This window comes from Sorex araneus, chromosome 3 (assembly GCF_027595985.1).
Source record: "Sorex araneus isolate mSorAra2 chromosome 3, mSorAra2.pri, whole genome shotgun sequence".
NCBI lineage: Eukaryota > Metazoa > Chordata > Mammalia > Eulipotyphla > Soricidae > Sorex > Sorex araneus.
In genome coordinates, this window is record NC_073304.1 from 104543607 (window position 1) to 104566841 (window position 23235).

The following is a 23235-nucleotide window of genomic DNA, read 5'->3' on the forward strand; positions in this document are numbered from 1 at the left end:
TGGGTCAGTTGTGTGCCCACTGTACTATCCCTACGGCCCCAGTTACTGCATTCTTTCACTTCTGCACACAGTACCCTTAAGTACAGTAAACTTTTATTTTCTTTCAATGTCCCTTGGCATTTTTGTGGCAGCCTATTTTTGTTTGTGCTAAGGAATGATGCCTAATGATGCTCAGGGGCCCATATGTGATTTCACAGGATTTGAACTGGGATTAGGTCTATTCGGCTGCATGCAAGGCAAGTGCTCTACCTCCTGCTCCTGTATTATCTGTATGGCCTGATTCCAACCCATTTTATCTCTTAAGTTGAGTACCCATAGATTCCAGGATACTTCCTGTATGTACATTTAATGTAGGATGCTTATTGTCCTGGACTGGAGCGATAGCACAGTGGGTAGGGCATTTGCCTTAAACGCAGCCAACCCAGGTTTGATTCGATTTCCACCGTCCCTCTCAGAGAGCCTGGCAAGCTACTGAGAGTCTCCCGCCCGCATGGCAGAGCCTGGCAAGCTCCCTGTGGCATATTCGATATGCCAAAAACAGTAACAACAAGTCTCACAATGGAGACGTTACTGGTGCCTGCTTGAGCAAATCTATGAACAATGGGATGACAGTGCTACAGTGCTTATTGCCTACAATTGTTCCTAGTGTCCTATGTGTTCTCTCATTGTTTAGTGTGTAGCCAGCAACCTTGCCAAGTTGGACTGATGGAGGGTTTTATTCCCATCAGTCTAATTGTCACGTGCACTGGCATGATTTTACTTGAGCTATATCTATTCCTGGGGTAGTTCCAGTGCCTTGTTACAACGAAGGACATAAACACACTGTAAACTGGAAAACCTTCCTGTTGTCTGGAAGAGGAACCTCTTATTTGCATTCCACATTGATTTATATGACTTAGTAGGTTTTTTTAGGCCTGGGAATGCCCAGAATATTTTTCCTATAAATTAATCGTAATTGCTGGGACTGGAGAGAGAGAGGACAGCAGGTAGGGCACCTTGCTTTGCATGCAGCTGATGTGGGTTTAACCCTGGCATCCCAAATGGTCCCCTGAACACTGCCAGGAATGACTCCTGAGTTCAGAGCCAGGACTAACCCCTGAACTTCACCAGGTGTGGCCTAAAAAAACCCCCCTTCCCCCAATTAATGGTAATCAGCAAAAGCTATTAGGAACATTCCAACTTTTGGATGGGGTGGGATAGGAATTCTGTATATATGCTACCATTCATTAATAAATGATATAAGAATGAATTGTTACCAATCAACAATCAAGCTGGAAGAGGAAGGGAACTGATGAGGGTGGTTTTTTTTTTGCTTTTTGGGTCACACCCGCGATGCACAGGGGTTACTCCTGGCTCTGCACTCAGGAATTATCCCCTGGCAGTGCTGGGGGTAATATGGGATGCTGGGAATCAAACACGGGTCGGCCTCGTGCAAGGCAAACGCCCTACCCACTGCGCTATTGCTCCAGCCCCCTGATGAGGGTTTTTATTTGGATTTGGTACCCAAAAGTTCATGGTCGAGAAATATGCAAAGTCAGATTTGAGATTTTATACTGACAATTTTTTTTTCTTTAGCCTTCTTGAGACTGGGTTGTTTTTATTTCTATATTTCTGTCTCTTAACTAGAATTCTCATAAAATGACAGTGCACACTTTCCTTTTTTTCTGTTAACATAAATAGTTCCAGTATTTATTTTCATTTTGGGCCACACCCAGCTGTGCTCAGGACCTATGGCTTATGCTCAGGAGTCACTTATAGCCCTCAGGGGACAGTGGTGCCAGGTATAGAATTGGCTTTGGTCACATGCAAAGCAAGTGCCTTATCCCCTGTACTATCTTTATAGCCCCAGCAAAATGTTATAACTTCAATATTATTGCTTAATATGTTAAATAAGTATAGGCTGTGATAGTTGGTACAGAACTACAGTTTATTTTACTTTCCTATTTTTTAAATTTTCTGATTGATAAAGAAAATTGGTAATAACTACTGGCAAAAAAAGACTCCCAGTTGTCTTAAATTTTTTTGACAATTGAATGACTATTATATATATATATACACACATATATATGTACATATATGTATATGTATGTTTATCTTTTATAGGGGCATCTTTGTGCCACACTTGGCAGTGCTCAGGACTTCTCTTGGTTCTGCTCTAAGGGACCAATCCTGCTGGAGTTAGGGGACCCTATGGAATCAAACTCAAGTTGGCCACATGCAAGGCAAATGTCCTCCCTATGATACTATTCCCCCAGACTCATATTTATTATAACAGTAAATTATTATATTATTATATTGACTGAGGTAGTAAATGATTATATTGGTTAATGTATTGGTCAAGATTCATCTTTTATTTATTTATTTATTTATTTATTGCTTTTTGGGTCACACCCGGTGATGCTCAGGGGTTACTTCTGGCTCTGCACTCAGTAATTACTCCTGGCAGTGCTCGGGGGACCATATGGAATGCTGGGAATCGAACCTGGGTTGGCCGCATGCAAGGCAAACACCTTACCCGCTGTGCTATCACTCCAGCCCCAAGATTTATCTTTTAAACAAGGATTATAATGATATCTTGATACTCATCTAATAAAATTAAACAGGAAGCATGCCCCTTTTAAGTAAGATTTATAATATTCACACCAGACATGATTAGACAGAAATTTTATTTATTAATTTGGGAAATATCTATTGAATGCATACTATGTAAAATAGTCATGTATTATGTTGTTTACAGTGATAGAAGTGTTTTCTTGATAGAAGAGAAAGGCTGTTACTTGGGGTGCTGATTCAAGAAGGAAATAAGTTCATTTTTCTTCAATAGTTATACATAGATTGAGTTTCAGTAACTGAAGTTCATCAAATATTTAATGTTCACTTTTCTTACCTATCCTTACTCTTAAATTTGTGCGTAATGTGCATTTATTTTCTTCAGTTATGTGTTTGATTGATTCTTCAACAATTTTTTTCTAATGGTTTTGTCAGTTTTTTGCAATATCTCTGATTCCTTAGATAATAGACAGCAAACAAGTTAACATCACAGTTTTCTTTTGCTCCAGTGAACATAGAAGTAGTGATTGGGTCAAGAGATGAAGGGAGGGGCTTGAGCAATAGCACAGCGGGTAGGGCATTAGCCTTGCACGAGGCCAACCTGGGTTCGATTCCCAGCATCCCATATGGTCCCCTGAGCACCGCCGGGGTAACTCCTGAGTGCAGAGACAGGAGTAACCCCTGTGCATCGCCAGGTGTGACCCAAAAAGAAAAAAAAAGATTAAGGGAGTAAAAAGGAGAGAACAAAAGGGAATGCCCTGCCATAGAAGTGGGGTAGGGTGGGAGGGGAGGGGGTGGTGGTGATGGGAGGGTTGCTGGGACCATTAGTGGTGGAGGATGGGCACTGGTAGAGGAATGGGTACTCAGATCATTGTATGACTGAAACGCAAGCACAAAAGTTTTTACCCCATGGTGATTCACTAATTAAAAAAAAAGAGATGAAGGGATTAGATGAAGAGCGATGAGGAGAGATGAAGAAAGATGAAGAGAGATGAAGGGAGAGATGAAGAGAGTAGACCGGCTGGGTTAAGAAGGTGATACTGGCAGGGGGGAGGCGCTTGCCTTGCACAGAGCTGACCTGACATCCATCCCCAGCATATTTTAGGGTTTTCTGAGCTGGCCAGGGGCAATTCCTGAATGCAGAGCCAGGAGTAAGCCCTGAATATTGCTGGGTGTGACCCAAAACAAAAACAAAAAAATGGGGCCCTGAGATAGTACGAGATAATGAGATAATGCTTACCTTGCATCCAAGCCTTCCTCTGTTCGATTCCCTGCACTGCATGTGGGCACTAGCAGGAATGATCCCTGAGCACTGATCAGGAGTAAGCCCTGAGCACTGATGGCTGACCCAAAAATTAATGTCAACAGTTCTAGTCAAGCACATGCTGTGACATTCTGTGAATCAAAGGGAATGGATTTCCTCACTTTCTGTTGGGGGTAGGGAGAGAAGCAATAAAATGACAGTGAAGATTATAAATCTTACTTAAAAGGGGCATGCTTCCTGTTTAATTTTATTAGATGAGTATCAAGATATCATTATAATCCTTGTTTAAAAGATAAATCTTGGGGCTGGAGTGATAGCACAGCGGGTAAGGTGTTTGCCTTGCATGCGGCCAACCCAGGTTCGATTCCCAGCATTCCATATGGTCCCCCGAGCACTGCCAGGAGTAATTACTGAGTGCAGAGCCAGAAGTAACCCCTGAGCATCACCGGGTGTGATGTTTCTGTGCTGCACCCGGCAGTACTTTGGGCTTATCCTGGCTCTGCATAGGGATTACCCGTGGCGGTGCTCAGAGAACCATATGGAACATTAAAGCCAGGTCTGCCATGTGCAAAGCAAGCACCCTATGCACTGTATTATTGCTCCACCCCTCTTGTAAATTTCTGAGTCTCTGGTTCTAATTGATAGAAATTAGTTTTATATTTTTAAGAGAATTCTTTTTTGTTTGTAACTTCTCCAGCTGTGCTCAGGTGTCCCAGGGGCTACCCCAGCATTATTTGAGGGGCTGTGTGGTGCTGGGATTGAATTCATATACTTAAGGCATGGATTCAGTCCCTTTGAGCTGTATCCCAGATCCTTTATCAGGGAGGATTGAGGTGATGGTCAGGGAAGTTGGGCAAAACTCCTGGCTTAGTGCTCAGGGGCCGCTCCCTGCAGTGCTGGTGCTCAGGAGCCCTGTGCAGTGCTGAGGGTTCAAAGGGGTTGGCCAGGGCAGGATGAGCCCCAACTCTGGTAAATCTCTCTGTTCCTTTTGAGAGAATCTTGGAAATCATCTTGCTGTATTTATATTGCAGCTGTCCACTTTTTCCTCCAAAGTAGCCAAAGCCAGAGAAAATGCAATTTTGGCAAAGCTGATGCTGTTTTTTTTTTTTTTCCCAAAAAATTGGGGAGTGGGGGCTGGAGGGAGAGTGCAGCAATGATGCAGCTGCTTCACAGAGTGATTTATTGAGAATCCATTTATTCCTGCAGTAACTGCGCTAGCTTGAGAGATGAGTATTAGAAATGACCAGATTTAAGATAATTCAGGCCCTCCAGAATTCAGTTTCCAGATTGGTTATCACACAGCCTGATTTCCCAGATGTTTCATTCATTGAAAAAAAAAAAGGGTGTAATAAGTAGCTACTTTGCCAGGTCTTTTTTTCCTTGAGTAATAAAAATAAATCACTGCTACAGAAACTCATGAAATCTATACTTTATTTGCTAATTGACAAAAAGTAGTGTGTAATAAATATCTACTCTGCCAGGCCTTTTTTCCCTAAGAACTTAAAATTACTACTAGAGAAACTCTCATGAAATCTATGCTTTATTTGTGAATTGAGAATATAGAAATGGGAACTCTGAGGGAAATCTAGAGTGCAGAGGAATCATATTGTTGAAATCTTTGGGGAAGAAAAAATGCCTATTCTTGTGACTTTGCATAGAAACTCCAGAGAAAGTTAGTGCTTGCCCTTGCATTGGTGGAACAAAAACTGATTATTAATAAATTTCGGGGTGGGGGGGGTCTCTGTTCTCCTACCTAGTTAAAAATAAAGTACACAGGAGTTGTTGAGGATGGAAAGAAGGGAATGCAGGGCTTTGTTTCTGGTTGAGAAAAGAACTCCATAAATAGTTCCTGAATAGCCTGAGCTGGGGCCCAGCAGTGAGCTGGGCCAGTGCACAGAGCTGCACATCAGCAGGTCTTGGAAGGGTTTTAGGCTCCAAAGCAAACATTTCCCCCATGTGTTTATATGCAAAAAAGGCTCAGTGAATCAGCAAAGTGAGCAGTATGTTTGCTTCTTCCTGCTCTGAACATGATTTTCACCCAGAGACACTCCAGATGAGGCTGCTCTGTATTTGTTAGAGCCACGGAGGAGATTTGTTGCATTGGGGATGATCATGTCTGACCTGGAAAAATGTTAGTTTCTCTTTAAAATTCCTTATTAGGGGAAAGCATAAAGCCCTTCCTTTATATCGGAGACTACTGTTCCTGTTTTCACTGTACTAAAGGGTTTTGTGTTTTGCTATTAAAGTGCAGCTAATCTCCCTGGGTGGGGAAATGACATCACACTGGGAGAGCTCAGGCAGGAGGTTATTGAAAGAAAGGCCTGGTGGAACCTACAGTGTTGAGAACGGGTCAGTGTAAAAGTAGGTAGTGCTTTGGTCATTTGTAATTCACTGATCCTAATTGATAGAGAGGTTATTTTGTGACTTCCATGTGAATGTGTTGCACCCAGACCCAGTTTACTTGGTAGGACTAGTAGTCAGACATAAATAAGAAATTAAATTTTTTTCTTTGCTGGAAGATTGAATCCCAATCCTCACATATGCAAAGCAAACACTCAACCACACTGGGCCACATCCTGGCTCAGAAATGAAAACTTTTTTACACTGAAAAAAAAGGATTTCAGTGACCATTCCTGCCCTTCGTGCCCCCGCCCCCCCTTCTACCTACAGGATATTCAAAATATTAGCAGTCTTTTTAAAGTCTTTTATATTAAAGTTACTTTTGTTTATTTTGGACCCACACCTGGCTGTGCTCAGGGCTTGCTTCTGGCTCTGAGCTCAGGGTCTTCCTGGTGGGGTTTCAGGGATCAGATGGTTTGCTGGGGCTGGAACCCGGCCTACCCCAACAAGGCAAGTGTCCTACCTGCTATTCTATCTCTCCAGCCATTACTTTCACAGCTGTCTGTGAGTGGAAATGGAGAACAACGGGTGGACTGGCTTTTATGAATGTTAGACACTACCCCTCTCAGGATGCACACCTTTGTGAGGGAGGTAAGTAGATGCAGGGTGGTGTGGGCAAAAGTCACAGTATTGTTTCTTTACAATATTTCACTTTTAGCTTCTCAAGTTGTTCACTTTTTTTTTTTTTGAGTCTGGAACTGCCAAGTATGATATCCTCAGACAATGATATCCTTAGAAAATATTTTCCAAAATAAAATTGCTTTGAACCCTCTAATATATAGAGTTGGATATTTAACTGGACTGTGTACATCTCATCGGATTCCAGTCTGCATGAACGTTCACGCCCTCTCTCTTTCTTTTTCTCTATAGCTTTTCATGGATACTGCTCCAACACAGGTATTCAGACCGTTGACTCTACTTTGCAGTTCTTTCTGATCATTTTAAAACTGTAGATTTAATCTGTTAGTGTGAATCTTGCTTTTGTCCCTCCCTGTTTATGTGTCTTAAATTTAGTTTTAGGAAACACATGTAGTTTTCCATTATATGTAGAAGTATCTTTTGTATGTTTACGACTTAAGTTGAAATTTGTTTTCATATGAAAAATTTTATTGGTTTCTATGTATAGATAATGTTGAAAGTTTTTTGATAATTGGGTTAATCATGAATGCTGTATCTTGGATGGGGGTGTATTTTGGGTGCTACTAATTTTTTTCTCTGTTATATTCTCACTTTCATAGACTCTTGCTAAAAGGATGTATATAATGCATTGTTATGATTATGCAGCCTTTATTTATCCTTCTTCCGCTACATCCTAAAACTAGGTGACTCAGTTCTTTCTAGACATTTCTTGCTGAAAGGACAGGCCTATGTCATATTTATTGTATTTGCCCAAAGGAAGCGTTCATAAAATGCCAACTTAAATTTTGGGAACAGGGAAACCGTTCTGAAGTCTCTGTTTAAAACAAAATTAAAAAGTTTTTGGTTCCCTTTGATTTTCAATTTCCATCAAGTCAGTTATAAAAAGAACACCTCTGAGGGGCTGGAACAATAGCACAGCCGGTAGGGCGTTTGCATTGCACGCAGCCTACATGGGTTTGTGGGTTTGATTCCCAGCATCCCATATGGTCCCCTGAGCACCACCAGGAGTAATTCCTGAGTGCAGAGCCAGGAGTAACCCCTGAGCATCACTGATGTGACTCCCCTCCCCCCAAAAAATAAAAAGAAACCTCTGAATGAGTATCTGTATCTAGATCTAGGATCTAGTTCCAATTAAACATTTTTCTAACTAAACTTGGCCATTTATTAACACCATAAATTTTGGGATTCCTTAACTTCTAAGGACTTAATAAAGTGCTTTGTTCACAAAGTAGTTCAAAGATTTGGTGCCATGGTCTTTGAGTATGACAGCTGAGGAGGCTAGCCTGATTGAGTAAGTTCATTCTTAACATCACATGCTGATTTCATTTCTCAGGCGGATCAGTTTTTAACATTCAAGCTTGCTTGGCCATGTGCTGTTCATCAGAGAAAAACATCTTGTCCCTGATGTCAGTGATATTTGTTATTCATTCAAGTTCTGATTTGAAAGTAAAATTACTTTCTTGACACTGCTATAAAATTTATGACATTGACATTGTTTTTTTTAAGCCTAATCCATAATGTGTGCGGTTACGGATCCTGAATTCTGCAAAGCCCTCTGTATGTGGACCATTGCAGCTCAATGATTCTCTGCATTATGCTCACTTATATATACTCCGCTCTATTTGTATAAATTATTCTATAAAATTAGTGTGTCCTTTCAATAAATATTTGTGTAGCAAGAGATTGGGCCAAACGTTATTTAAGGAGAATATGAAGATATAATGTACTCCTTATTTCTGAAAGACTGAAAAGGAATGGAGCCTTACTATTAAATAAAGATAGGTGATCAAAGAATCAGTCATTGTATAGTTTTGTTCTTTGTTAAAACAACTTTAGTTTAAAACAAACAAACAAAAAAATCTTTAGTTATTTTCTCATCAACTATTATATACTGTGAATTATTTCAGCTTGGGGTGAAAGTGATCAGTCTTAAGGACTCCCTCCCTCCCTCCTTCCTCCCTCCCTCCCTCCCTCCCTCCCTCTGGGCTGACTCTTGTCTCTGTGCGCAGGGATCACTCCTGACAATCTTTGGGGAACCATATGGGGTTCTGGGGATCGAACCTGAGTTGGCTGCATGTTATGGAAGACTTCTACCCTCTGTATTATCACTTCAGCTCTTGCCTTTTTCTTGTGTGTGGATATTGGTAATACACTGCAAGACCTATCTCCACGAAAGGTCTACATTCTAATGAATTCTTTTTGGGTCATACCCAGTGATGCACAAGGGTTACTCCTGGCTCTGAACTCAGGAATTACTCCTGATGGTGCTTGGGGGACCATATGGGATGCTGGGAATCGAACCCGGGTCCTCTGCGTGCAAAGCTAATTCCTACCCACCTTGGGATCACTCCAGCCCTCTAATAATTTTTTTTTTTTTGCTTTTTGGGTCACACCCAGCGATGCTCAGGGGTTACTCCTGGCTTTGCACTCAGGAATTACTCCTGGCAGTGCTTGGGGGACCATATGGGATGCCGGGGATCGAACCCGGGTCGGCCACGTGCAAGGCAAACGCCCTACCCGCTGTGCTATCGCTCCAGCCCCCTCTAATAAATTTTTTATCTCTAAATTGACCTTCATAATATCTGAGGCTATAATCTAAGGGTGGATATTTTATTCTTAAGAATACCTAATTTATTGGCCTGAATGAATTGCAGAGATTACAGAGTATGTTTTAAACTGAGCACTACTACTTCTTTTTATTTTCTTTTTGGGTCACGCCCAGCAGTGCTCAGGGGACCAGAATTGAACCTGGGGTCAGCGGTCTACAATGCAAGCACCTCAGCCTCTGTGCTATCTCTATGGCCAGAGCATTACTTCTCAAAAAAAAGGTACTAAAGATAAAAATCCTTAAATATTTTGGGAATAGATTTGTGGTATGTAACTTGAACTTGAATAGCATACTGCTTTTTACATTTCTTTTAAATAGCTACCAAAGAAAAGTTGTCTTGACATGTATGTGTAAGAGAATTAACAGGAATTTGCATTTTGGAGAGCTGTTCTCTCTGTGCTCTTCGAATCTTCTATTATAATACAGTCATTAGAGAACTTGGAAGCAGCTAAAACATGAAACTGTGAAATATCTTCACATGGATTTCTTTCTTTTTTGACAACAAACTGTCAAGAAATCTCAGCAGTTAGCTAGCAAACACAACTGAGCTTGGTATTTTTTTTTTTTTAACTTGGCTTTAACTATATTCCAGTTGGGAACTCTGATGGCAGGGTTGGAAGTACATGCTGGCTCGGACTGTGTGTGTGGCGTGCAGTGGTCTCCTTCCATGGCTGCAGACGTGCTTCCCATACCCCCCCTTTATGGGGACTGACAGCAGCACACTGGACACACCGACATTATCTTTAGATCACAAGCATGTGAAGATGGGGGAGGCTCCACATCTTGGACAGACTGGGGAGGAATAGAAGACAGGATGAAAATCAGTCATTAGATACTTGTTTTTTTTTTTTTTTTTTTTCCTTTTTGGGTCACACCTGGCGATGCACAAGGGTTACTCCTGGCTCTACACTCAGGAATTACCCCTGGTGGTGCTCAGGGGACCATATGGGATGCTGGGAATGGAACCCAGGTCAGCCGCGTGCAAGGCAAATGCCCTGGAGTGCTATCACTCCAGCCCCCATTAATAATTCTTTTTTTTTTTTTTTTGGTGGGCTGGAGCGATAGCACAGAGGGTAGGGCTTTTGCCTTGCACACAGCCGAATTGAATTCAATTCTTCTGCCCCTCTCTTGAAGAGCCCGGCAAGCTACTTAGAGTATCTTGCCCACATGGCAAAGCCTGGCAAGCTACCCGTGGCGTATTTGATATACCAAAAACAGTAACATCTAGTCTCATAATGGAGATGTTACTGGTGCCCGCTCACGCAAATTGATGAGCAAAGGGATGACAGTGACAGTGACAGTGATTTTCTTTTTTTTTTTTGGTGGTGCTAGGGATTAAACCCAGGGTCTTATACAAACAAGTCAAGTGTTCTACTGCTGGCTGTATTCCAGGCCCTAATTCTTAAATATATATACATATGTGTGTGTATATATGTAAATATATAAATTAATAAAATTTGATTAAAATGGAATTTTGATCTTATTAAGATTTTTGCTTAGTATAGAATTTAAGGTTAGAAAAGTTTTTTTTTTTTTTTGCTTTTGGGCCACACCCAGCAATTCTCTGGACTTTTCTTTTTTCTTTTTTCTTTTTTTTTCTTTTTGGGTCACACCCAGCGATGCACAGGGGTTACTCCTGGCTCTGCACTCAGGAATTACTCCTGGCGGTGCTCAGGGAACCATATGGGATGCTGGGAATCGAACCCGGGTCGGCCGTGTGCAAGGCAAACGCCCTCCCCACTGTGCTGTCGCTCCAGCCCCTCTCTGGACTTTTCACTCTGCTCAAGGATCACTCCTGGTGGAGCTTGAGCAACCATATGGGATGTTGGGTATCAAACCTGGGTCATGTATGAACAAGACGAAAACCTTTTCTGCTGTACTGTTGCTCCGGCCCCTGGCTTTTCTTTCAAAATGGTGAAGACCAGTCTATCACTTGCCTTGGTTCAGGAATGTTGAAAGAAATCTGATGCCCTCCTCTTAGCTTCTCTCCTGAGACATCCATTCTCTGGCTGCTTTTCTCTTTATTGCGGGTTTTGGTTTTATTCATGTTTCTTGTGGCTTGAAATCATTAAATCTGAAGTTTAACTTAGAAAGTTTTCAGTCATTATTTCTTTGAAAATTTTTTTTTTTTTTGGCTTTTTGGGTCACACCTGGCGATGCACAGGGGTTACTCCTGGCTCTGCACTCAGGAATTACCCCTGGCCGTGCTCAGGGGACCATATGGGATGCTGGGATTTGAATCCGGGTCGGCCGTGTGCAAGGCAAACGCCCTACCCGCTGTGCTATCTCTCCAGCCCCTCTTTGAAAAATTTTTGCCTGCCATCTTCCTTAAGATACAATTACTTGTATGTTGACTTGTCTATACTGTTTTGAGATATTGATGCTTGTATCATTAAAAACTTCTTTTCCTCTTTGTTTCAATTGCATAGATATATTTCTACCCTTCAAGTTCACTGGCCTTTTTTGTTCCTATTTTCTTACCTATTGGAGTGATTCGTGTGATTCGTGATTGGAGTGATAGCACATCGGGTAGGGCATTTGCTCTGCACACGGCAGACCCAGGTTCGATTTCTCAGTCCCTCTCGAGAGCCTGGCAAGCTGCCGAGAGTATCCCACCTGCACGGCAGAGCCTGGAAAGATACCTGTGGCATATTTGATATGCCAAAAACAGTAACAACAAGTCTCACAATGGAGACGTTACTGGTGCCTGCTCAAGCAAATCGATGAACAATGGGATGACAGTGCTACAGTGCCTATTTGTTTTATCTACTGTATTTTTCATTTTATACCTCTTCATTTTCAGAAAGACTTGGTTTGTGCCATTTTATTTTGTTTTGTTTTGGGCCACACCCGGTGATGCTTAGGTTTTTACCCTGGTGCTGCACTCAGTACTCCTGTTGGTGCTTAGGGACTATTTGGGGTGGTGGGGATCCAACTGGGTCGGTTGCATACAAGGCAGACACCTTCCCTGCTGTTCTATGGCTCTGGTCCAATTTGTATCATTTATATCTTTGTTTCCTTCCTTCCCTGCTTTTATATACTGATGGTGCTGTTGTGTTGGGAATTAAACACTTGTAGTTGTGTGCCTGAATGCATTGTGAATGATTATAGTACCAATAAAGCATGTGAGTGCTCAGACATCCCTTCACGACATTCATCCCCCTGCAAGGCCAGCACCTTATTCACTGCTCAATTGCTTTAGCCCCTGGACAATTCAGAAAAATCTTATATGACAGTATGTCTCTACATACATACCAAATATTGACTGACTTGGGATAGATTAATTATTTGTTCAAAGCTTTATTTTTCACCCCATTCCCATAAACTGAATGACTGTGAGTATGTTATTTCCGTTGGCACAGACAGTTCTGTTTAAACTGCGGAATGATACTATTGGTGTTATAAGACTGTGGTGTGAACCAATGTGTTAAAGTACTAGACAAGGATAAGTCAGTATGTACAAATATTCTTTCCCTTTAGCCTCTCTGGCCTTCCTCCATTTTCATTACCTTTTGTCTGTGAAAATGGTATTTTTTGGAACTGTTAGTTGGTACCAGGCATTGTGTACTGGGGGATGTGTCTCTGACTATGGGTGATTTTCATTCATCTGATATACTTAGAAAATCAGAGTTGTATTGTGAGACCTGGTTAAAAACCTGAGACTTGTTGGAACCAGAGGCCTTAAGAACAAAAGGAAGTCAGAGCTCTTTTTTGCTTGCTGATAGGAGAGGCCTTTTACCTCAGAATATCCAGTTATCAAGGCTATGGGTTGGACAAGTAGCTGTGCTTCCCTTAAGCCTGCACAGCCAGTAGAGTAGCCACTAAGCCTGTGTTAACAGACACTGAACATCACTATCACTCAGAAAGTTGCAGTGGGTAGCAAAATTCTAGTCATTGCAAGAGACCTGGCTCATTGGTAGATTCCTTAAGGTCACGAGAAGAGCTGTGAGGAGAGATGATTTTGCTCTACTTACATCACTCTATGCGGGTGCTTCCTTCTAGATTATGACAGTCTATTAACTCTTTATTCTCAGTACTAAGAATGTGCTTTTTAGAAAATTGGTATTTCCCTTGTGAATAGCTTTTATTCTTGTTGAAACAAAGCAGTGTTGGGACCAGGGAGATAGTCCGGGGTTAGGACTTCTGATCTCGTGCCTGGTGTCCTGCCATGCAGTTCTGCAGTCTCAGGCAGATGCTGCAGTCACTGCATTTCTGTCCTAGGTGTCAGACTCCATACTGTCTGCATGGCCTCTTCATCTTAGCCATGAATGCTGAGCTGCTGCCCTTGATGGTGATGCTCTCTGGGATGGTACTCCTTGGTTGTGCTCACATTCTTCCTCTGGAAGCTTTGCTGGGAATGTGCCTCGTGGAGACCGGGGACGGAGCTGAGCACTGTTCAGGCCGTGCCCAGCTCCTGCAGGTGCTCTCCTAACTGAGCTGCCTCATCCCCGAGAGAACGTTTGAACCACTCTTGTGGAAGCCACCTCTGCCACCCCAGGACCAGCTGGGAAGGTTAGGACAGCACAGCCCTGGAGTCCCACCAGTCCCACCAGGTGGCTCTCAAGCCACACCTGACATCTGCTTGGTTTTCTTGACCAAGAAGTTGATCCCCACCACCCGCTTTCTTGGGGAGCCATAGACTCAGGCTGGAGAAAGAAGTACTCTTTGCTGGAAGTGAGTCAGTCCTAGGCCTTACCCAGGGTTTCCACATACTTTGTCCTGTCTCACAGAAAGGAATTTCAGTGAGAGTAGACAAGCAGCAAAGTATTAACATATTTTATTTGGAGAGTTTGAGCAAGGGGAGGGAGGGAGAGAAAAAAAGCCAGTAAGAGTAATGCGTTTAAGAGAGACCGCGGGCTTCCCCAAGGATGGAGAGAACCCCAGTACACATCTCAGGAGGAGAAGTGTGGGAGACACATGTGCCCTGCCACATGGGCACAGGCAGCACATGGGCTCGGGCAGCATATGCACGTGCTTCCTTTGTTCAAGGTGGCTTTTATAGGGTTTTCCCCAAGCTTCTACATGCTTCCACATGCTTCTACCTGAGAGCTCGTTGCTAGGGTGGTTGCCAAGGCATGTAGAGTTGGGATGGTCTTTGAAAACTCCTCTTCGTGACCTTTGTTCCTGCTGGAGCGTAGGTTCAGCCTTCTCTGGTGCGGCCTTGCTCCAAGCAAAGGTCTTAATTTCTGTAGCCTCAAATGGGTCCTGACAGTCTAAGGGCTAGGTGACTTTAGGACTTCCCAGGAATTTCATTGCTGTGGGTGTGATGGGCCCTTCCCTGGTCAACCTGTATACATCATTGCTGCTGGCTGTGTTGTTTCCGGCAGCCTTCTTTGTGGTTGCTGACTTGAGTTTCCTATTCATGTTCTTACTAGTAGTTCCACCACTGCTCAGGTATTGGGGCCACAGACATTCCCTGCCTGTCCACAAAAGGGTTTGTTGCGCCTGTAGAAGAAGCTGTAGCAGGAAAATGGACCAGGGAGACACTGGCTGGTGGCTGAAAAACTGCCGTTTGCTAATTTTGCACTTAGGCCAAGGTTTTCGTTGTTGTTATATGACCACACCCAGCACTGATCAGGGTTCAGTCCTGGCTCTGCATTCAAGGATCACTCCTGTTGGCTCTGGGGACTATATGGGGTATCGGGGATCAAAGATATTTCTTTCTTTTTTTTTTTTTGCTTCTTGGGTCACACCCGGCGATGCACAGGGGTTACTCCTGGCTCGGTACTCAGGATGTAATGGGATGCTGGGATTTGAACCCAGGTCAGCCGTGTGCAAGGCAAACGCCCTACCCGATGTGCTATTGCTCCAGCCTCCAGATCAAAGCTATTTCTACCTCATGACAAGGCAAACATTCTACTAGCTGTACTATCTCCAGCTAGATGATTTTTAATCACATTTTATCTAGAGTTCTTAATTAATTCTGTAATCTTTTCATGGATATGTACCACTCAACACACCTTTTCCCTCAACCTGATTTAAAATTCCAGGTTGTAAAAAGTGAAATGCACTAGTGTGTAGTTTGAATTGTAATAGGCATATGAACCTGTGATCGTGTTCTCTTTGGATCCCTTTCCTCTCAACTTCATCTTACCTTAAACAGTCACTGGCCTGGTTTCTAGCAATATAGATTTATTTCACCAGTTTTTGACTTCATGTATGCAGAATCATAAAGCATAGACTCTCAAAACCAGCATAGTGATTTCAAAATGTGTATGTATACACACACACACACACACACACACACACATATATATATATATATATATATATATTATCTGGTCTATCTACATTCTCTTATCTATGACCAATTTCCATAGTTTGTTCTCCTGTTGGTGGATTTTGTCTTCTTTCCAATCAGGGGCTATTAGAAAGCTACTACCAGAGCTTCTGTACAGAACCTTTTCTTAGGTGCCTACTTCAGAGTAGGGCGGGTTGGTCACAGGACAGTGTAAGTGACTCTGCAGGAAACCACTAGACTATGTTTTTGCATTTGTGGTAGGTGGATTCGGGGTTCTCAGTGACATGTGGGGTAGGGGGTGGAATGCGGACCTAGTGCTGGATTGAGTCTAGAGTCTCACATGTAAGAAGCATATACTCTGGGTGATCTTAATTTTATATCACGTGAAGGCTTTACATCACTATTAACGATGTTTAAAAGTTTTTTGACAGCTCTCTACCTTGTCTAATAATTAGTATTGTCATTCTAATTTTAGCCATTCTAGTGGGAGTGCAGTGTTGTTTCACTGTTTTTATAATTGGCATTTCCCTGATTTGAATGCATTTTCCTTGAGCTTTCAGTCATCAGGATAGCTTCTCCATATAAAGTGTTTTCAGATCCTTTATACTGATTCTCATTTAAAAGAAAAATGTATGCCATATGCCTCTAGTCCTTGTCCCCATTTCGCCCCCCCCCCAAAAAAAAGCCAGACTTGTGTGGCATTTTTTTAAATCTCCAGAGATGTTTCTGTAGGGGAAAAGTAAATTCTTGATCTGACTAACCTAGCATTGTAATATGTTCCAGATACTGTTATGAAGACCTTGAAATGCCATTGGAGATAGAGTGACTATTTACTGTGTGTGATTAAGAATGTTTCCCGTAAGACAATTTTATGTCTTAAGTAGTCATTGTCAAAAATTAGATCAAATGCTTTCTGAAATGCCTAAGTAGGTAAATTAAAATTTAACAGAATTCTTGCCTTAAGATCCTAGAAAAATACCCATTGCTAGAGTGGATCACTTTCTGTGTGTTCTGTCAGACTGGCTGCAGGATGGTGTGTGTGTGTGTGTGTGTGTGTGTGTGTGTGTGTGTGTGTGTGTGTGTGTGTGTGTGGTGGTTGGTGGGGCAACTAAGGATCTACTTCGAGCTGTTCTCAGGATCTACTTGTGTGTGTGTGTGTGTGTGTGTGTGTGTGTGTGTGTGTGTGTGTGTGTGGTGGTTGGTGGGGCAACTAGGATCTACTCCGAGCTCATTGCTTGGCAGTCCATGGGTTTTTGGATGCCAGCCTGCTGAGCTATTTATCTTTCATCCACTGAGAGGATTTGGGGCAGCAAGTCTGAAGACGAAAGGTAGATGGAGTGTAGCTTTATCCCTGCAGCACTGCTAACAGTTATTTAAGTTCACCTCATTTGTTTTGTTTTGGGGTCACACCCATCATTGCTGGGGGCACCTTCTGGGGCACTGGGAATCTTGCTGTTCTCCTATAGAAAACTCTGCCCCTGCAAACAAAGCCCATCTCCAGTCTTTGGAGCTGTGCCTCTCTGACCTAACTCCTGTTGTACTCTCATAATGAGTTACTCATGATGAGTTACTCTCATCATGCCTTTGAGACAAGTTTACTTTAAGTAGCCATAATAGTATGTCAGGAACAAAATTCTACCAGTTAGAAATTCTTACAATCTACTGAACAGGGCCAATTTCACATCTAGACTTGAAGATCCCACACTATCCCCTAGATAGAAGTCTCAGTAGATTTTTGTAATCTGTTTTGCAATCTGTCAGTAAAATATTTTGACAGTTTACACATATGGGTAGTCAATAATTTTCACCCATGAAAGCCCATTATTAACAACCATTATTGTGATTTACAGGCTACTAATTTGGGCTGGAGCCGTAGTATAGCAGGGAGGGCATTTGCCTTGCACACAGCCAACTGATGTTTGATTCCTGACATCCCATTTGGTCCGCTGAGTACCACAAGGAGTAATTCCTGAGTGTAGAGCCAGGAGTAACCCCTAAGCATCGCTGGGTGTGACCCAAAAAGCCAAAAAAAATTAAATCTTTTTTTTTTTTTTGGCTTTTTGGGTCACACTTATCTGACTTAGCACCAAGTAGAATAGACATTAGACATATCATACTGCACTTGAACCTGTTTTATCTCTCTCTCTTTTTTTTTTTTTGCTTTTTGGGTCACACTGTGTCTGGTCCAGGTTTGAAACATGGATGGAGATGATGGAGAGTGTCGAAAGATTTCTGGAGGAACATATGAACTCATCTTCCCATTCAAGAGTGTGAGCTACTCGCTCACACTGTTTCAGCTTGAGTCTGTACTGGGAAACAGTAGATCTTGTTCTGGCTGTAAATAGCTGTTCCACCACACTTAATAACTTGAAAGTAGGACATTCAGGTGAGGGACTGATACTTTTCAGAGGTGAAAGGCTTCTTCCCTGTCCCTCACTGACTTACCAGAGGAATATATTTTCAATTATAAACTAACACAAAGGCATTCTTTTTTTTTTTTTTTTTGCAGAGGCAAAGAAAATGTCTTTATTATATTATTTAAACAAAATGTGAAAGGTGCAGAAATGGAGTTGACTTTAGTGCAATTGGACCCTGAAAGTTGACTGTAATTTTTTTTTTCTGCTCCTGACTTCATGTTACTGTTACTCTACACAAAAACATTCTTAAAAACCCAAATGATATTACTAAATTTTCCTTCCCAGCTCCCCAATCCAAATCCCATTGGCATCTTTTAGCTGCTTGTTGGGGGTATTGTTCCATTTGCTTTTTTGTCTATTTTTGTACATGTTTACTTATAGAAAAATGACTTATTTCATTTTATTATTTTTAAGCACCAAGTAGAATAGACATTAGACATATCATACTGCACTTGAACCTGTTTTATCTCTCTCTCTTTTTTCTTTTTTTTTTGCTTTTTGGGTCACACTGGCAATGCACAGGGTTTACTCCTGGCTCTACACTCAGGAATCACCCCGGCAGTGCTCAGGGGACCATATAGAATGCTGGGACCATATGGAATGCTGGGAATCGAACCCGGGTCGGCCATGTGCAAGGCAAACGCCCTACCCGCTGTGCTATCGCTCCAGCCCCTGTTTTATCATTTTGATAGCCATACTTTTCTTGCAATTTCCGCACAACCACCTACTTTCCTTCTTTTTTTCTTGTTCAAGGCACTTGGGAGCTGCTGTAGCTACAGGAGACCTGCAGGGGTCACTTCTGGAGAGGATTGTGTGCATGTAGTTCTTTTTAAAAAAATCTTATTCTAATTAATAGGCTAAATGTCTCATTTTTTTTGTCACTTGTATTCATTTTATCTGATTTGCCTCTTTGGGAGGGGGGGTGCCCAGGGTATGCTGGCAATGCACAGGGGTTAATTCCTCACTCTTCACTCAAGAATTACACCTGAGTGTTTGGGAAACCATATGGGATGTTGGCCATTGAACCCGGGTCAGCTGCATGCAAGGCAAATGCCCTACCAAATATGCTCTCAATCCAACCCCCATTTGTCTGTTAATTCTTGACTTTCCTCCTCTTCCTGTTTCCCTCCCTACGTTCCCCATACCTCTCTCTGCTCAGGGCTTACTCCCGGCTCTGCCCTTGGAGGTCACTCCTGGTGATGCTTGGGGGACCAAATGCGGTGCTGTGGATTAAACCAGCAACTATCCTACCTGCATTACAATTTCCTATTGGATTGTTTATAATTTTAAGATTTTATAGCTCTGTTTATAACTAATGCATGCTATAGAAGTTATAAATATTCTCTTCATTAGGTACTTAAAAAATTGGGGCCAGAGTGATTGTACAGTGGGTAGATCATTTGTTTTGCATGCAGCCGACTCGGGTTTGGTCCCCATCCCATATGGTTCCCCAAGCACCGCCAAAAGTAATTTCTGAGTGCAGAGCCAGGAGTAAGCCCTGAGCATCTCTAGGTGTAACCAAAAAAGCAAAATAAATAAACAAGTAAAAATAAAAATAGGGCTGGAGAGATAGCACATGCCTTGCATGTGGCGGACCCGGGTTTGATTCCTGGTATTTTATATGGTCCCCTGAGCACTGCCAGGAGTAATTCCTGAGTGTAGAGCCAGGATTAAGCCCTAAGTGTCTCTGGGTGTGACCAAAAAACAAACCCCAAACAATAACCATAGTAGTAGTAGTAGTAGTAGTAGTAGTAATTTAAAAGAAGAGTCAGGAGGAGAAAGGAAGGGTCAAAGAGAAGGTCCAGAGAGATGAGGCACGTGCCTTGCATTTGGCTGACCTGGGCTAAATCCCCATATGGTGCTGAACCCACTAGGAATATGGCTCACAGAAATATACAGAGAGTTTCACTGTATTCTGTTTTGTTTGTTTGGGGGCCATGCCTGGCAGTGCTCTGTGCTCAAGGATCACTCCTGGTGGGGCTCAGGGGCCCGTGTGGGATGCTGGGGATCAAAGTCGGGTTTCCTGATTGCCAGGCAAGTGCCCTACCTGCTGTGCTCTCTCTTCAACTCCAGCACTGTAGACTTGATTCACGTTTCCCCGTTGGTTTCCGTTAGCACCCCTTTTCTGTTCCAGGGTTCAGCCTGAGGTACTATAATTACAATTAGTTGTCATTTCTGTATTCACCTGAGGGTTTTGTTTTGTTTTGTTTTGTTTTTGGGTCACACCCGGCAATGCACAGGGGTTACTCCTGGCTCATGCACTCAGGAATTACTCCTGGCAGTGCTCAGGGGACCATATGGGATGCTGGGAATCGAACCTGGGTCGGCCGCGTGCAAGGCAAATGCCCAACCCGCTGTGCTATTGCTCCAGCCCTGTTTTTTTTTTTTAATTTATTTTTTAATTATTGAGTCACAGTGAGGGTATAGTTACAGATTCGCACATTTTCATGCTTGTTTTTCCCTCATGCAATATTTAAGAGCCCATCCCTCCACCAGTGTCCATTTTCCACCACCCATGAACCCAATATCCCTCCCACCCCCCCAGTCCCATCCCCCCACCCCACCCCTGTAGCGGGACATTCCAATTTGATATCTATCTTTCCTTTTTCACCTGAGGTTTGTGAATTTCTCTTGTTTTTATGAGCTTGATAGTGTTTTGTAGGCTGCCTCTCATACTGCGATATTTTGTAATGAGCACGACAGGATTTGGGGATAAAGACCACAGTGGGGAAGCATCCCTCTTCTTCGGTTCTGTCCTATTGGGGTCTATGAAATTTCTAGTTTTTCTTTACCTAATGTACTTTCGAAAGCAAGTCACGAATTCTAGCTTTACTCAGCATGGGGAGGGATTAATCTCTACCCCTGGAGGAAAGTCACTGTCACTGTCATCCTGTTGCTTATCGATTTGCTCAAGCAGGCACCATAATGTCTCCATTGTGAGACTTGTTGCTACTGTTTTTGTTATATTGAATATGCCATGGGTAGCTTGCCAGGCTTTGCTGTGTGGGCAAGATACTCTCGGTAGCTAGCCGGGCTCTCTGAGAGGGGCAGAAGAATTGTACCCGGGTCGGCTGAGTGCAAGCGAATGCCCTATCTGCTGCGCTATCGCTCCAGCCTGAGGCAGGGCAATGCTTCATTTTTTTAAATCAGTATTTTTAGCTGGAGTTCTTCCAGGTTTTCCCTGCCCTCATTTGTGAAGGACTAATCAATCCATAGCCAACATCTGTGGGCCTATTGCTAATCTATAGCCATGTCTGTTGACCAACTGCCAATCCATAACTAACGTCGGCCCTCAAAGGTTTAAGAAGTGTTCAGGCAGAGCCTGAGTGTTCATCAAGTAGACTCTATTATAGGGAAATCTGGCACTCCATTGTAAAGTCAGCCAAGTTCACGGGAAAGCAGAGACAGTTGGAAGTCCATGAATTTACAGATCCATGTCAAATTTTGTTTCTTCTGGAAAAATAGCTTGAGGCAGAGCTTTGAATTCTGAGTGGAGCATTCCCTTGCATGCTCCCTACCTACTCCCCAGCATTGTGAAGTCCCCTAGTGGTCCCAGCAAGCCCCTCAGGATCCACTGGGGAATGCACAGAAAATAAATGTAGATACTGTGTTGTCATTGTTACTCGTTTCGTGTCTGTATGTTCTTAATTGATTCCCAGTCAGCTATACTTATGCAGAAAAATGTTTTTAATTAAAACACTAATGTTTTAATTTAAATGTTTTTAATTAGAGTAACATTTATTAAAGGAAAAGGTAGCAAACCAAAAGCCAAACCAGTACTGCAGACAGTTTTGGTGCAAGGGTGGATTAAAATGTCTGACTGACATTTTAAAAATTGTAAGCTTTCATTTCCTTTTAAACATGTGAACTTGAATGAAGAAGCAGGAGCGGCAGGGTATCGGCTTTGTTGTTTTGGTTAAAAACTTAAGAGAAGATTCACCAACCAGGCCCAGGATGATATGTTTAAGTTCCCAGCACTCAAAGCACGGTAACAAGATTGCCAGCCCTCTTTCTCACTCCAGAAAACTCACTCTCATTCTAGCATTGTAGCTTCATAGTTTACTGCCAACTAATCCTATGACAGTATTTTAAAACTGTGTATTGTGCAGAGGTTATTGGACATCAAAAAACCCCACAATTGATTAAATTCCTTTACCCTCATGTCAGAGCCAGGAATAGCCCCCAGCATGCTGGGTATTACCCAACCCCACTTGCCAAAATGTTGTGTTCTTCCCCCATTCCTCTCTATATCCCCAATGGAACTGAAATTTGGATGGTGGTCCTCAGGGAGTTTCTTTATGCCACATATGGCTGCACTCAGGGCTTACCTCTAACTGCACTCAGGGATCACTCCTGGCGTTCCTCAGGGGACCATATTTGGTTCTGGGGATTGAACCCAGTTTGTCTGTGTACAAGGCAAGCACCTTCCCACTGTACTTTCTCCCACCCTGAAGTTTTGAGTTGGGCCTGGGAAACTTCTTGCCACTTAAATTTAGCTACTTTCAGTTTTATTTGGGTTTGTTAGAGATTGGATTTCAGGCAATGGTAGAAATCAGAACAGGTTTCTTAGCAAGTTCTCTAATTTTCCAAGTTGCATTGTACTGAGCTAACTTCATAAGTTAGCTCCTGACCCTGAGGGAGTCTCCGGTGCAGCATTGTTGGGAAGGACGAGTAGAGAGAGGCTTCTAAAATCTCAGGGCTAGGACGAATGGAGACGTTACTTACTGAGACCGCTGGAGAAATTCCATGACCAATGGGATGATGATGATGATGATGAACTTCATAAGGTGCTTCCTATCTGAAAGGAGTGTGTTTAGGGAATGTTAGAAGTACTATGTGTTACAAATCTTGAGAGCTCAAAAAAGTTATTCTAAATCTCTTGCCATTTTCTATTTCTAGACACCTAGTTTCCCCTATAAAAGTACCCACTGTTACTTTCTTGCGCATCTTTCCATAGATTTGCTCTTCACGGTTCATATAGTCACGTGCACATACACATCTTACATATGTACATGTAGATGGTGACACTAAACAGCTGATCAGGCCATTTTGCAAGTTTTCAGGTTTTGATCTTTTGACTTGCCCTTGGCTTCGTTTCACTGAAGTTGTCCAGTTT

At 42.5% G+C, this 23235-nt stretch overlaps 1 protein-coding gene across 15 annotated transcripts in view; it reads left to right on the plus strand.

Moving 5' to 3' along the window:
• The window catches only part of CDC14B (cell division cycle 14B), a 99154-nt gene that overhangs the window by 4463 nt on the left and 71456 nt on the right, over positions 1-23235 (plus strand). For 7 of the 15 annotated variants that reach the window (XM_055130409.1, XM_055130406.1, XM_055130407.1 and 4 more), the window contains exons 2-3: positions 7085-7111; positions 9579-9681. The exons of 3 other annotated variants lie outside the window; for them this stretch is intronic. In XM_055130409.1, coding sequence (XP_054986384.1) covers positions 7085-7111; positions 9579-9681 — 130 coding nt within the window. Of the gene's footprint in view, positions 1-6508; positions 6806-7084; positions 7112-9578; positions 9682-23235 lie in introns of those variants that run through there. 5 more of the 15 variants (XM_055130413.1, XM_055130408.1, XM_055130421.1 and 2 more) reach the window with 2 other exon arrangements.